Source organism: Sturnira hondurensis, unplaced genomic scaffold (assembly GCF_014824575.4).
Source record: "Sturnira hondurensis isolate 20B ecotype Veracruz unplaced genomic scaffold, ASM1482457v3 Scaffold0011253, whole genome shotgun sequence".
In the NCBI taxonomy this organism is placed as follows: Eukaryota; Metazoa; Chordata; class Mammalia; order Chiroptera; family Phyllostomidae; genus Sturnira; species Sturnira hondurensis.
In genome coordinates this window covers 1,978,235-1,993,744 of record NW_028083884.1, presented here as the reverse complement: position 1 = coordinate 1,993,744, position 15,510 = coordinate 1,978,235, and the positions used below count along the sequence as shown (strand labels likewise).

At 40.4% G+C, this 15,510-nt stretch overlaps 1 protein-coding gene across 1 annotated transcript in view; it reads left to right on the top strand.

Annotated features, from left to right (window-relative positions):
- INPP5F (inositol polyphosphate-5-phosphatase F) overlaps positions 1-15,510 on the top strand; it is a 69,130-nt gene that overhangs the window by 11,769 nt on the left and 41,851 nt on the right. The window contains exon 2 of the mRNA XM_037059635.1: positions 5,695-5,775. Coding sequence (XP_036915530.1) covers positions 5,695-5,775 — 81 coding nt within the window. The remainder of the gene's footprint in view (positions 1-5,694; positions 5,776-15,510) is intronic.

The window sequence follows — 15,510 nt, the reverse complement described above, 5'->3', positions numbered from 1 at the left end:
AATTTGGCATTATTTGTAAAATGCTATACATTTGTAATTTATAAGCAATATCTACTCTTTTGCTAGATAACTTTGATAATGCCAAATTTTAAAACCTATTTGCAAACTTCAAATGTTTCTCTTTTGAATTTGTATGCTGCATTGGAATAAACTTTTTGAAGGAAGGATTAAAAAGCAGTGTGCTTGTTGGAGCAGATGACTTACATGGCTGTTCTTTGTGGAAATTGTGAGCCCACTGCCCATTTTCTTTGCCACTCCAATGCCTTCTGCCTCCAGAGTAGCCATTAATATCGGTGAAGAGTATCTGAGTGTATTTAAGACATATGCTTAGACGAATATCACTTATACATCTCCTCTATACTGACTACTAATGCCAATTTTTTCTGTTTCCTCAATGAAGAGTAACAGATTAAGACACACACTTCAATATGTTTGTGTGTGTGTTTTAATCTGTTACTCTTCATTGAGGAAACAGAAAAAACTGGCACACACACGCACATATTGAAGTGTGTGTCTATTGTGTGAAGTGTGTGTCTATTGTGTGCCAGGCACTGTACAGGGCAGCAGCCACAGCAATTCAAAAAGACATGTTGAGCCTCTTTGCTTGTTCCAGTTACATTGCCTGCCTCAGGGCTTCCTGTATTGCCTTGTGTCTCCCATCTTTGTATTGGTGTGGGGAACCATGGACACAAGCTAGAGATTGTTTCTCTGAATTTCTAGGTAAGTCTTTCATTGTAAGAAATCACATGCTCATCATTTACTACGTTTTTTGAAAGATAAATGTTTTTATCAAAAGTGCTTGTATAGCAAAGTCTGGTGTTTTAGGGCTTCCTTTAAAAATGTTAACAATTTGAAATGTTAGTCCTATTAAAAGTCACTGAAAATAAATAATTGGTAGGAGAAATCCAATTTTTGGTTTTCTCCTTTATGAATATTTTTACTAATTTATTTATTCATTTGGCTTGATAATTATTGAATGAATGCCTGCTAGACCACAGGTATACGGTGGTAAACAAAATAGGCATAGAATTAAGTAAACTGATAGAGAGGTTGAGACTTAATAGTTGAGACTTTTAATGGGTTAGTTGAAACTTTGTATTTAATATATTAGGAGTTATTTCTATCTTTTATTCTTGTTTTCCATTTATTGTACTTTTTCTTCTGTATTTATTTTTTTCCTGTTACGTTTTCCTGTGTTCCATTGGATAGCTTGAATTTTTGCCAGGGTTTTTCTGTTGCTGATTGAAAGTTACCTTTCTATTTATATTCTTCTATGGTTTCTCAAGACTTAAAACCCAGTGCATATTTTCACACACATAACTAAAATCTACCACTGGCTGTCTTTTTCCCAAGCATAATTTTACCTCTATTTAGCCTCTACTTCTAGTTATTCTCTCTCTCACCAACCCCTTCTCCCCCCACTGGGCGGGATTTAAAGGGGAGGAGGAAGCTGGCAGTCATGCTTGACTTGCCATTTGGGTCTGAACTGGGTTGCTGGGACTGAGACTGGATGTGTAGTTTCGAGCTGCACAGAGATGCAGATCTACACTTCATATTATGAGGAAACAGTCTCAGGGGCTTATCTAGATATTGAGATTTTCGTAAAACATTTGTTACTCCGAGGAGGTTTTCAGGAATTATGATATCACCATAAGATTTAAAAAGTCAAAACACTGGAGGTTGTTACTTTTAAAGCCACATGTAGATCCTTAAAAATCTATGAAGAGATTTACTGAGTGGTAGGAACCTGGAGTTTTAAATGCATATACATTTCCCAACTTGAGCTAAAAACTGCTGAACATTTATGCCCCAGATATTGTGCTGGGCACTTTCACATAATTCTCTCATTTGATCTTAATAAAAATCCTATAAACTAGATGAAATTCCCATTTACAAAAGAGGGAACAGAAGCTGAGAGGGCTTCAGAGACTATAGCAGAGCTGGGAGTCTTCACCATGCTCAGGCTGTGCACACATCATGCCTGCACCTCTAGACTTGTTTCAGGCTTCCAGTTCCAGAGTCAGCTCTGGGCTGCCCTTGTACACGTGCTTATCTGGATCTCTGGCTTTAGGCCTGCCCTCTCATGTCCGTCCTCTACAGAGGCCCTGATGTTCAATTTCAAATGCAAATCTGTCATGTCTGGGGGAATAGCTCCTAAACTCACTATCTGTTGGCCTCCTGAATTTGTCCCTGTGTAGTTCTTCAGTCTTGTTTTTGCAGCCTCCTGCCTTCACCTTGGGGTCCCGCAGAACCAAACTGTCTGGAGTCCTCATTGCATCCAATCCATATTTGAGTGCCTGTTGTGTGTTAAGTAGCCTGCTAGATAAGGGACTGACAAGAGCTTTTTAATGATGTAGATGGAGGAGGTCTTCACCCTGGGCAAGGACGGTGGCAGTGGGATGGAGAAAAGTAACCCATTCATCAGCTATTGGGTTAAAACCAACAGGGCTTGGTGAATAAGAACAGCATTTTGCTGGGCGGAGGAGGGCAGAGGGGGGAAATTGGCACAACTGTAATAGAATAAACAATAAAAAAATAAAAATGAGAGAAAAAAAAGCATTGTGGATGTTGCCCAGGTCCTGCTTGTGCACCTGGGATGATGGTGGTGAGCTGAAACTCCCACACAAAAACAAAATGAGAGCGTGGTGTTTACACCTGAGAACATTTGGGAGCGGGACTTGTGGTGTTAGACGTGTATTAGAAGGAGCCCTGGTCTGAGATTGGGTGATGGTGTTTTTATTTTGATACGCTGTGTGTTATTGGGCAGCCGCTGTACCTCTGCAGCCCTAATATCTTTATCGGAGATGACTGGGTGACTGACTTTACCACTTTAAGTAGCAAACCCTTCTAACGCGAGTCACAGCAATTATCTGACTTCCACTTGCCTCTCCATTCTGTATGGTGCATTCATGTGTTCACCCAGCTTTTTGGAGCCTGCTGTGTCATGCACTAGGGACATAAAGCTAAACGAGACTAGGTCTTAATGAGCTTCCTGCTCCTGATGAGCTTCCTGCTTATTCAGGGAGACAGGAAAGTCAGTAATTAAGTGCATAAAACCAAAATAAGGTGCTATGCTGGAAATATGAGCAAGCTTCAGAGGAGTCACAAAATAGATCCTGATCCAGTCTGCTGGGTGGGTGGAGGAATGTGTCAGGGAACACCAGTGACCCTTGTCCTGAGTCTGGAATGAAGAGCAGGCAGAAGTGGGTGGGGAGCAGCATTCTATGGCCAGCCTGTGCATGACTGAAGAAAGACCAGGATGCTGGGGGTGGGGAGGCAGGAGGAGGGTGGGTGGGACCAGCCCATGCAGAGCTTTCCAAGCCTTTGCAAGGAATTTGGACCTCGTTTCTAAAGCTGTGGGGAGTAGGAGAAGTAATACAATTGGATTAGCAATGTTCATATTTATCCCTCTTTATACCTAGTGTATTTCCTTCACAATATTAGTGGTAGGCAAGCTAGACTTTTTGGGGCAAAGAACATTATTTGAAATAAAGTCAGTTATTACATCCTGATAAACAGAGCAGTTTACCAAGAAGATATTATAATCCTGATTTATATATGCCTAACAACATAGTCTCAAAAATATAAAGCAAAAATTAAGAAGGAAAAATGGAAAAAACACAAAGCATGAGATTAAAAAAATAAACCCAATGCCAAAACGTATTAGGTTAAACAATAAAAAAAAAAGTTAGCAAATAAATACATAAAGGATTTGAACAAAATAATCAACAAAGCCTGAAGTTAAAGAGTGTGTTCAGATGTTTGATGTCTGTAGTAAGAAATACTTTTATAAACAGGACCTGGTGAACAAATATGTATATACCAGAAACAAAAGTTTCATGAAGTGTTTCCCTTACATGGTACAGTTTTTGTTTTTGTTTTCCTCGAAAACACTAAGTTAAAAATATACGTGCTTTTGAAACACACATAGAACATTGGCAAATTGACTTTCTGTGTGCCCTTCACCACACCAAGCCTCTGCTGTCCCTCTGTTCTTCCCTGTCCTTCCTCCACTAAAGCAAAGCTGCCTTTGACTCCTATTTTTACTGAGTCAAGGCCATCCAATCTGTTCATCTGCTTCTCTTCCCCATTTCTATATTTAGCCTTTCATGACTGCTTAAAAAAAGTGACTTAGAAAAAAGTGGTACCCTTCCTTTTCAAAGGTTAACTTTTATACCTGTACTTCTAATATCATCATCTTCTGGGTTTTGGGGCTTTTTCCCTTTAATAAATATCTCTGGTTCTTACATCTGCACATTTCTCCTTGATTATCCCACTGTCAGTTAATCTTAATGGGTTTAACGGGTTCTCTTTCTGAACCTCAAAGACTATCAGTGACTATTATTTTTAGTCTTTATTCCACGAACTCGGTTATCGTTTTAGTGTTCTCTAGTTTTCTTAAGCTAAAATTTTATTTTTTTGAGTGGCTGATGTATTCACAAGGTTCAAAATGCCAAAGATGCAAAAAGGTCTTGAGTTAGGAGGTTCTACCCCATCTTTTCTCCCTGGTACTGCGTACCCTGTCCTTTCCGTGCCTTCTTACTCTTCTGGTCCATGTCTTCATCTTCTCCCAATGGGGAGAGACTCGCTGTTTCAGGGTCATCTTTGATTTACTCTATTCCTGCCCTTTATACAACTTCCTTTGAGGTGTTTGATGTTCATCTTTTTTGCATTCTTCACCTACTTACTGCCCACCCCACTCCACAAGCTAGGGTAGCTCTGTGTTCTTTTAAGCCAAGACCTCCGGAATAACCTTCTAGCTCCTTTTCTTACTGTCAGTCTCCACCTCTTTCCAATGCCGTCAGCTCGTTGCTGGCTGCCATCTTGTTCTATATGTCATTATCTGCCTGCCTTGGTCTCCAGGAAGTGGGGGCTCATTAGTCTTATTCAAGTCCCTCCACAATTGTTTGCTTTTACTTTTTCCAGTCTTATTGATTCAAATCTCCACTGTACCCATTGGTCTTCTGTTCTGGACTGTTTGCTTCTTTATTTTTATATCTCTTTAGCCTGAGATGGTGCCTGATTCCCGGCAAGTACTTGAGTGGCATCAGTCATTGGCCATTCTTGGGAGAACTGAGAAAACAGTCACCCAAATCATTTTCTGTTCTGTGGCTGAGGTGAGGAACTCTGATTGGTATGCCTGGTGTACAGTAGGCACTCAATAAATGGAAGCGGTTCCTATTATTTTTTGCCCTAGAAGTCCCATAAAAGAGCACTGGCTTTCTGGATTCCTTTGCTTGGTGTAACTTTCTTTGGGAAAGGGTGCTTCCCAGACTGTGATCTGTGATCCAGTAAGTGGACATCTCGATGGCGATTTTGCAGGCCGGACCCTTGGATTTGGGGCTGGCTAGGGCTGTAGGCCGGATGACTGCTCTCTTTGCTGTTTTGTAGTGTACCAGCCTCTTTCCTCCACTGCAGGGCGCCAGAGGACTGCCTCCAATCTGAGCAGAGTTTCAGAATGTCACTTGTCTCCCCATAACTGTCCTTGTGACAGAAGCCTTATTATTCAGTCCTTGGGTTTAATGCTTTTTCAAAAGTTGTTTGCTAGTAATGTATTCAGTTCTGGGTGTTCATAACTGCTCCTTTTGGACATTGATCATTTTTTAATATCCTGTTTTTAACAGTATTTAATATACTGTTTTCATTTGTTTTCTGATGAATGTTTTCTAATGTCTGTTTCTTATTTTATTTTAGCTACTGATCTACTTCTTGCCTGGAATCCCATTTGTTTGGGTTTGGTAGAAGGTGTTATTGGGAAAATTCAGCTTCATTCAGGTATGTTTTTGGAACCTCCTTACACTTGTCAAATTTAATGTGGCATTCTATGACATTTTCTTCTTTTGCGGATACATGTAGATTCTGTTATGGCTTTGATTCCTTCATCTTAATTATGGGTCTCCCCAGAGTGGGTATATTTCCATATAAGTTTCATGAAATAAAAATGAAACTTTAGAGAAAAGGAGGTGTAATATTACAACCCTCTCTTCCTTTCTACAAAAAAAATCAAATGCCCACCGCATGTCGGGAGTTGTGCTAGTTGGCAGAACACAATAGTGAGCGAAAACCGACCCATTCTCACCCTCATGATCTTACTCTGTGGGAGAGAAGACAGACGTTAGTGAATAATCACTGAAACTAATGTATAATTATTTGATAATGGTGGTAGGTGCTCTGATGGAAAAATACCTCAGCTGCACTGATTTCAAGGGAGAGGACAGTGGGAACAAGGCTGGAGAGGTAGGCGGGTGGCAGCCCGTGACTGATGGCTCCGGGTCAGCTGTCCATTCCCGACACAATCGACTCTGGGCAGGAAAGAGTGTGGCTCTCTCAGTATGGAATGTGGTCCTTTCCAGGAGTCCACTCCGGTCAGGCAAATTGACGGAAGGTCTAGATGTGTCCAACCTTTTGGCGTCTCTGGGCCACACTGGAAGAAGAGGAGTTGTCTTGAGCTACCCATTAAATACACAAATACTAATGAAAACAAAAAAAATCTCATAAAGTTTTAAGTAAATTTATAATTTTGTGTTGGGTCGCATTCATAGCCATCTGGGCTGCATGCAGTCTGTGGGCCGTGCTGGGCTCCCCAGCACAAGGCCTTCTCTTTGAAGGACAGGCCATGTGGTTTAACCCAGGTGGTTTAAAGGTAATTTTGTTCCTGAGAAAATAGATGTTTTATAGGTGGGTCCCAAAAAGTTTTGAAAAAGACAAAATGAAATAGTTTAAGCATTAAATTTAAATACCTGTTTTTCTTTAGGTAGCAATTTTAATCTGAGTTATGAGCTATTGGAGGCCTTGCTATTATTGCTGGGTATTTGGGAGTAAAAAGTGTACCTCTTTTCATTGTAAAATAGAATTTTGAGCATTCGAGAGTTAGGTCGATTTCTGGGTATTATAAAGCACATACTGCAGGAGACAACCTAATTTTCCTTTGTTAGATTTTTTTGGTTGTTTTTGAAAATCTGTTTTTATTATGAAATATATTTTAGATACCAAAGCTGTTTATCACAGGTATATGGTACAGGTTATTATAAAACAAACACATGTCTACCACCCAGCTTAGGAAGTGAAACGTGAGTAGTGTCTTTTGAGCCTCTCTGTCCCTTTCTCCTAGTATATCCTGCTTCCTTCCCTCACAAGAGCCTGCCATTTTAACTTTTTAACTTTTGTATTTACTCCCTGGGTTTTCATTATTGGCTGTATTATATATGTACCCCTAAACAATGTTGCTCAGGGTTGTATTTTGGGGATTTTTTATAGAGATATGAAGCTGTTAGTGTTTTTTCATTTTTTTCCTCTACTTTATATTTTTTTAGACTTATCCATGTTAATGTATGAAACTTTAGTTCCTTCTTTACAATATTGTATGAATATATCATTCTGTTTCTAATCACTGGGTAATAGCATCCTTTCCTTTTTTCTTCTCCTTCTCCTCCTTTTGTTTTGTTTTGTTTTGCTATTAGAAATAATTCTGCTACAAGCATTGTTGTATATTTTGCTGTTGATAGTTTTAAAATTCTTTCAATACAGTGGAGAAAGGCATTTAGATATTGTGTAACCATGATAAGTATTTTAGTTAACTCTCCTACCTGTCCACATTTACATACATATATTTTTAATTCATTTATATGCTGACAAGATAATTTCACAGCTGAGTGTTCTGAACTAACATTCATTTTCTATTGTTTAAATGAAGTGTATGAAACTTTTGAGGTATTTTTCTTCAATTTGAGTCACATCTTGCAGCAGTGAATAAATCACTGAAATCAATCAAAAAACCTGGATTCAAGCTTTATTTATAAGCTTTGAGATATAAGGGAAGTTACTTAACATCCTTTTAATCTATCGATTGCTGTGCAACAAGCCATGCCAAAAGTCAATGCCTTAACACAACAGTTTGTAGTAGCTGATGAGTCTGTGGATTGACCCGGATGCTCTTCTGCTCTTGGGTGCTGTTGGCTAGAGTCCTTACTGCAGCAGCGTGAGCCGGGTGTCTCGGTGTTCCTTCACGTGGCATCTCCTTCCGAGTTCTCTCATCTCTCGTGGATCTCTCTCCCGGGCACCTCTCCTTTGGGAGGAGTTGGGGTAGTGGCCAAAAGACAAGTTCTAATATACAAGGGTTAATTAAGCATCTGCTTGTGTCACTAAGTTTGCTAATATCCCATTGGCCAAAGGAAGTCATATAGCCAAGCCCAGAGTCACCATGGAGGGAGGGGATGTCACAAGGGACATCTGGTTCATTGGGGCCACAATGTCCCTGAGCTTCTACTTTGTAAACAGTAAAACATGAGTAAAAATAACTGCCCTATTTTCTTCCTAATATATTGTCAGTCTCCAATGATACAGTATATTTGAAAGTATTTAATCAATTATAAATCACTATTTTATCAAGACTCTTTTGGTTGCAAATACAAATCTGTCAGCTAATGCGAAACAAAACTAAACAAAATAAAAAACACAATAAAAAACAACCAAATTTTATAAGGAACCTAAGGAACCAAAACCAAGAAGTGGACATTGTACAGGATCCGAGGTTACTTTTTCTGGATGCCGGTGGTTTCTGACCACCACTTCTCCCTGTACCTTTCCTTTCTTCCTCTCTCCTTTTGGCTTTCTGTTTCTGTGTATGTAGGACAGAATTTTTGCCCTTATATGGTACTCAAACCAACTGTAGCCCTTAAACCAACCAACATCCTATAGTCATTGGAGACTGATTAGCTATCAAGGATTGAGTGGGAGTCTAGTTCAGGCCCCAAGGACAGAGACTCCTTGTGGGCCAAGGGCCTTCCCTGGTCACAAAGTTCGGATGTTTTCGAGAAGAGCTCTCCTAGGCAGGAGGGACGGTTAGAGCAGTAGGATCTGGACTTGGCAGACAACCCCAGAACTGTCTCCTACAAGCAGTGTACAGATGTGTTACTGGCTGATGAGTCTGTGGTGCTATGAAAGTGTGGTCATTAGGAGGTGGTGAGTTGTGATCACCTCCTGTGGTCAGCCCCACTTACATGTACTTCCCCTTCTTGCACTGCTTACCTTGGACAAAAAACAAGCGGTTGATAGGCAGTGGGGTATTTGTGGTATAGGATATTTTGGGAGAGGGAGAGGTAGGGGATAGAGTGGACTGGAAAGTGTTTCAGCTTTTCACTTTCCTAATCTCTGCCCTTTTCCCCCCTTGTCACATCACTTTAAGGTTTGGCTGTTAACAAAGGGAGTGGAGAAGAAACACAGGAAAACTTTGCTGGGCCCCTGCTGCTCTTCACCCACGGAGAGAATTGCAGCCCCACCCTGTGTGTGTCATTCCACCCCCGACTCCTCGCTTTTTGAGCATTCATCTTATTCTTCTTGCCTTCTTTCTTCATTCTCTCCCCTGGGATGCCTCCTCCCTCCCCAGCACCCCAGTAAGTTTCTTGCTGTGGCCACACCATCAGCCTGGGCCGTGGGTGGTGTGCCCCTGGTTTGCACTGGAACCAAGGGAGTCACTACAGGCATACTTTCCCATGGGAGCATATTACCTTCTGAGGGGAGGCTGAGGGGCATAAACATATGTACCCAAACTTTTTCACCCTCCTACTTACTTTCTACATATTAATGCATGATTTTTCTTGCCTGATGAGATGGGAACATAAATTTATTTGAACAGATGTCATTGACAGTCTTAAAACGGCGTGGGTGAGCCCTGCTGCTGTTCGTGACTGTCACCGAACTCTGAGCTCTGGGAATGCAAGCGGGTGTGACTTGGGAACTGTTAGTGTGTGCAGACCGCCACAGCGAACTTCTGCGGGCTAGGTGGCTTGGACAACAGAAATTTATTTTCTCACGATTCTGGGGGTTCAAAGTCTGAGATCGAGTTGTCCTTAGGGTCTGGGGCCTCTCCTGGGCTTGTAGATGGCCATCTTCTCCCTGTTCTTCACATTCCATTATCTTCTCTCTCTCTGTGGCTGTGTCCAGGTTTCCTCTTAAAGGACACCAGTCATATTGGATTAGGGTTCACCCTAATGATCTCATTTAAACTTAGTTACCTCTTGAAAGACCTTTCTTTTCCCTTTCTTCAAATACAAGCAAAATTTTACTTAGAAAGTCAGAGAGGTAGAAAAAGTGAGCCAGCTGGGTTGCATGGGCTCAGGAAATAAGTTACAGAAGCAAAAGCCAGGCTCTTGGAGCTTAGGGGAGAGAGAGAGAAAGGTTTGCGCCTGGAGGGAAGAAGAGGGGGTACGGTTGCCTTGGGTCAGGTTACTCCATCTAAGCCTCTGTTGCTGACTCTAAGACAAAGATGGTAACACCTCCTTGATACAGTTATTGTAATAAAACTCACATAAAGTGCTTCACATGGTTCCTGATAATAGTAAGCACTCAATGGATGTGGGCTAACATTTTTTCCCTTAGTTTTAAGAGTAACTTGGAGGTGTCAGATAGTCTATTAGAGAACAACTTGAGTTCTAGCTGTACAGTTTTGAAGAAATTTTAAATTGCACTTTTTTCCATTAATGTTAATATTTGCTGAAACTATAGTGATTTTAATGTCACTAAAAGACTACATGGTATTTATACAAATTAATGTTTTTGGTAGTAAAATGTTAGTAGCATTTGTGAAGGTCATATTTCATAATCCACATGCCCTTTTTCAAAAATGTTTGGTGAAGGAATTTCAAGTATTCTTCGGTGTGGCATTCTTTGCTGAGAATTGCCCTTGTTCTCTGCAAGCTCTGTCAAAACAATGGTTCTGTTAACCCTGGTGCCTAGAAAATGCCTGTTTAAAACTGCAAGCCTGGCTTCGGTGTGGAAGGCCCCTTCCTCAGACATCTGCAGGTGGGCGGACTTACAGTCCACGTTTAACGTAGGCTATCTCTGACAATGTGTCTGACAGTCATTTGATCAGTTAGGATTTATTAATGTAAGGGATGAAGAAAGTGGAAGGGACATGTAATGTGCTAACTAGATGAGAGGAAAGTAGAGCTGGATGAAAACTCAATATTTTTTTATTCCTGTGGTGTCCAGAGGAAGTGAGAATGATAGTCAAATTCTTATCACAATTTTCTTTTTTGTTTGTGTTTGTTTTGCACACTGCTATCTCCCTGTACAGAGGCCATTCAAAAATATGCAGCAAATGTTTATTTAACAAGTTATTTTTGGAGTGCCTCCTGTGAACCAAGGCCTGCATCAGTGCTGGGGGCTACAGGGTGAACAAAACTCAGAGCTTCCAGAAGCACAGACTTGAATCCAAGGGATGACCATTAATTACCCAACTACACAGTGTTATCATTACGCTCAGGCTGCGGAGGAAAAGTGTGGGTGGTTGTGAGGCACGTGCCAGAGGGGCCTGCCGGAGGGGGCCGGGCCTGCGTGGAAGGCATCCCCGAGGCGGTGACGTCTGGAAGCTGAGGCCCGAAAGTAAGGTCATCTGGCCGTAGCCGGGGTGAGGGGCAGGGCGTGAGAGGAGATGTGGGGCTGGGCAGAGTAAGTGGCCGTGCAGAAGGCCCCCCTCACGGATGCGTTTGCTCCGTTTCCCGTGTAATGTCGGGGAGGCAGCTGTATCTTCTCACAGCTCTCCACGAAAGGTTGCTTTAAGCTGGAGGCTTTCCGTGGGTCTCCAGAGCTCTTTAAATTGAAATCCCTTGTGAAGATTGAGATAAGGATAAGCTCTGTTGGGGTCAGAAATATCTGAATATAAAAAGCAAAAGTATATATTCTGTGGTATGTTCAGAAATAGTTTGAAGAGAAAATTGTCAGGAATCTTGATTGATTTGGCAATAGAGGCTCTTGATTTAGAAGTTAAGGGAATCACTACATGTAGTATTGAACAGCCACAGACACAGTTCCCTCAAGTAGCTCTCATTCATTAAAATAGTACTCGCCATCTGCTGTTTCTCCACTTTTGAAGTGGTGAAGATGTCTCAATCATTAAAATAGTGAAATGTATTATGCAGAGAGTATTAAGTGTGTAATTTTAGTCTGCTGCTGTCTGTAGTGACTTTCTTGCTGACACTGAGGACATGAAATATTGTATATATTTCAGTGATGAATGAATGTAGTGTCACTAACATTGCTTTATGCTTTCCTAAAAAGCCATTAGAAAACCCCACTCCTCAAGGGCTCTGGAGAAACGGGAAGGGGAGCCTGGCATGGCCCACACAGAGCTTTCAGTCTCTACTGGAGCTGTGGTCCGTGGGTCATGCCTTTACCTAGGGCATCCTTTTTTTTATCGTTGTTCAATTACAGTTTACATATTGCTTCTATTTAAATATGAGTTTCATTGTCTGCATACAATTGCTTTATGAGAGCGATAGATTGTTTTATTGTTTATTGACAACTCACATTATTAAAAACTTAAAAACTTGTAAGGACTGTGATGGTGGCTACACAGTTCTAAATCTACTGAATTGTTTCATATGTACTTCCAATGGGTACATTTTATGGTATATGAAGTCATTATGACATATGGTATATGAATCTACTAAAAACATTTAAGTCAGAAAATAGCCTTTATTGTAGCTTGTTGTCATTATTTTTTATTTTATCTTACTTAAAAATAATTACATATATCTATCTTTTTGTAACTGATTGGTGATTTTTTTTTAATGTACTAAAGTTACTTTGAGGGAAGTATTCTAAAGAAACAGCATTATTTGTGACATAGCACATCTACCAAAGTAGGAATGACTTAAAATATAATTTAAAAAAAGAAACAAAGGAAAAAGATAAAACAAAAAATGTAATTCAGTTATGGTCACTTCATATTCATTTTGTCATTCATATTCGTTTTGGAGGTAAGACTTTGGTTGGTGACTAGGTACCTAACTAACCCTTAAATGATCATTGAATTGTAGTTTAGTGGACCTATTCTATTCATGGTCTTGGGCAGGAAAGTGGTGTGAGAGGGTCCTTTCTTTGGCATCTTCTCCTTGCTCTTTTTTGCTCCCCTTCCGCTTACTGTCCTCAGTGCCTATGTGCTAAATGGCCTCCACCGTCTCTCTGCTCCCTCAGCCTGTTCTGTCAGTTTATGCTTCAGATACTCCTGTCATTCTCTTGTCCCTAACCCAGGCTCCGCGGTACAGATGGCCCCACCGCCTTGGTAGAGCAGTGCTTGAACGAGGTACCTGGATGTGACCCGCAACTCTGGGCTCTCCTAAGTGTCATCAGACAAGCACGCTTCTTATTTCTGAGCCTATCTGTGACTGGCAGATTTTATATTTTCAGGCAGAGAGACACTTGCGAGACAAGCCAGCTTGAGCTTGACTTTTCTGCTCTTGCACTAGGATTCCATTTTCTAGTTGTAAACCCATTTGTTCTTAGACTCCAGTTGTTTTCCTCTGATTCCTATGGCGGTGGTAGTAGAAGTTTTCGGCTTCGGCAAAAGGAGTTGTTATGGTAAGAGTATATGTATGGACCACCTGTAAAGGTGCTTTCTGTATTTATTTCCTCCTTTATGTATTTTTAGACATTTAATCTTACTGAACATTTTGATGTGGTTACAATTAAGTTATTATCAGGTCTAATTGTATTTAAGAAAGGAAATTCTTGGTAAATATGGTAAGTTCACACTTACTTAGAGGTGGCCAGTATCAGCCATTCAGAGGAGCAAATGAAGGTTGATTCATTTAATCGACTCAGTGATCGTGTTTGTTACAGCTTGTGGGCTTGGATCCTCATAGGAGGGGCCAGTTGCCTCCGGCCTTGAAACGTAGCGTGTCACCTTTCAAAACAGTGACTTACCTTCATGACTATAAACCTGCATTATGAATGAAAATCCCAAATATACTTAGTATACTTAATTATACTCATTAGGTAGAGAGGTATGTAATGCATTATTTTCAATAAACATATAAGAAAACATCTTAGCACTCTAAGAGGATAAGCTATAGTTATCTAGAAAATGTACTTTTATTAAAAAGTTCATTTTGCCCAATGATACTTTAAAAGTTAGACTTTTCTAGTTTTCTAAGACTATTATTGGTATAAAAGACTTTATCTTTTTATAGAGTATAAGATTATTTAATTTTATGGCAGTTGATTGTTAGGGATTTAAATTCATCCTAAGCGTCATAGGCTTGGCTGATTATGCTCCTGCCATCACTATTTGATTATTTCGGATGGAGCCTATTAAAAGTGCTTCTGGTCCTTGATGCGCTCCTATGAGTCATTGTCCATTTGCTGTCCGCCCAGACTTAGGAAACTTTCGTAAGCTGCAGAGCAACCAGTCAAGAAATGTTGAGTAGCTACTCTGTGTGGAAGATAAACAATTAATAATTAGCTCTTGAGTCACTGAGAGCATTAGATGCCCAATATGATGTACTTTTAGGTCCCATGTACCTGACAGTGAAAATAACAGTGCTGGAGTGGTTGTGTTGTAGTAGTGCTTATAATTCCACTTAATTGATGTATAATTAAGTCAATGTTCCCTGAATATAGTCTGAGATGGATAGTACTGTCTTTCCATTAGGGGGAAAAACCCCACATTTCCCTTAATATAGTTTAAAAAAATAGAAATGGTTTTGAATGTAAAACAAAAATTATATGAAACATTACCATGAATTCATATCTTTAGTAGAAATTTGTTTATTTATTTATTTATTTATTTAAGATTTTATTTCTTTATCTTTAGAGGGGAAGGGAGGGAGAGAATATCAATGTATGGTTGCCTGTCGTGTGTCCCCTGCTGGGAACTGGCTTGCAACCCAGGCATGTGCCCTGACTGGGAATCGAACCGCAATCTTCTGGTTCGCAGGCCCAGGCTCAATCCACTGAGCTACACCAGCCAGGGCTTTAGTAGAAATTTAGATTCATGCATAAGTTTGCATAAACCTATGTTACAGACTTATGCTCATTTAGAAGTACCAAGGGGCCAGCTAATAGTTTATGCAACAGATAGCAGTGAAGTTGGTTTTATGCACGCATTGACTGAATTTAAATTTCTGCTAAAGATTTGTAAGGATGAAAAACACGATCCTTCAAATTGGAACATAATTTATCTTGAGATATCCCACATCTTAGATTCTCTTAGAAACATAAGTATTTTTACTGTCAGCTTGACACAGAAGAAAGGAAAAGTGAACAGAATATAATTCTCTTTCCTAATTCTGTTTTCTTTTTTTAAAGGTTTTATTTCTTTATTTTTAGAGAGAGGGGAAGGGAGGGAGAAAGAGGGAGAGAAACATCAAGTGTGTGGTTGCCTCTCACATGGCCCCCACTGGGGACCTGGTCTGCAACCCAGGCATGCACCCTAACTGGAAATCCAATCGGTGATTCTTTGGTTCACAGCTGCGCCCAGTCCACTGAGCCACACCAGCCAGGGCCTAATTCTTTTTTCTTTACCAACACATCTCCGTGCCCTGACATATCTGGTGCAAGTGCAGGTGCTTCTGTGGCTCATTGAGGCATAATCAATCTGCAGAAGCCCTTCAAGAATTTAAATATTTACATTTGAATATTATGTCATAAATGACTTTGGAGTGTATAGTATCCACCTAGTTCAGTATTTATTGGCAGGTGGATGTAATTGTAAATTCTGTGCTGGCCCCT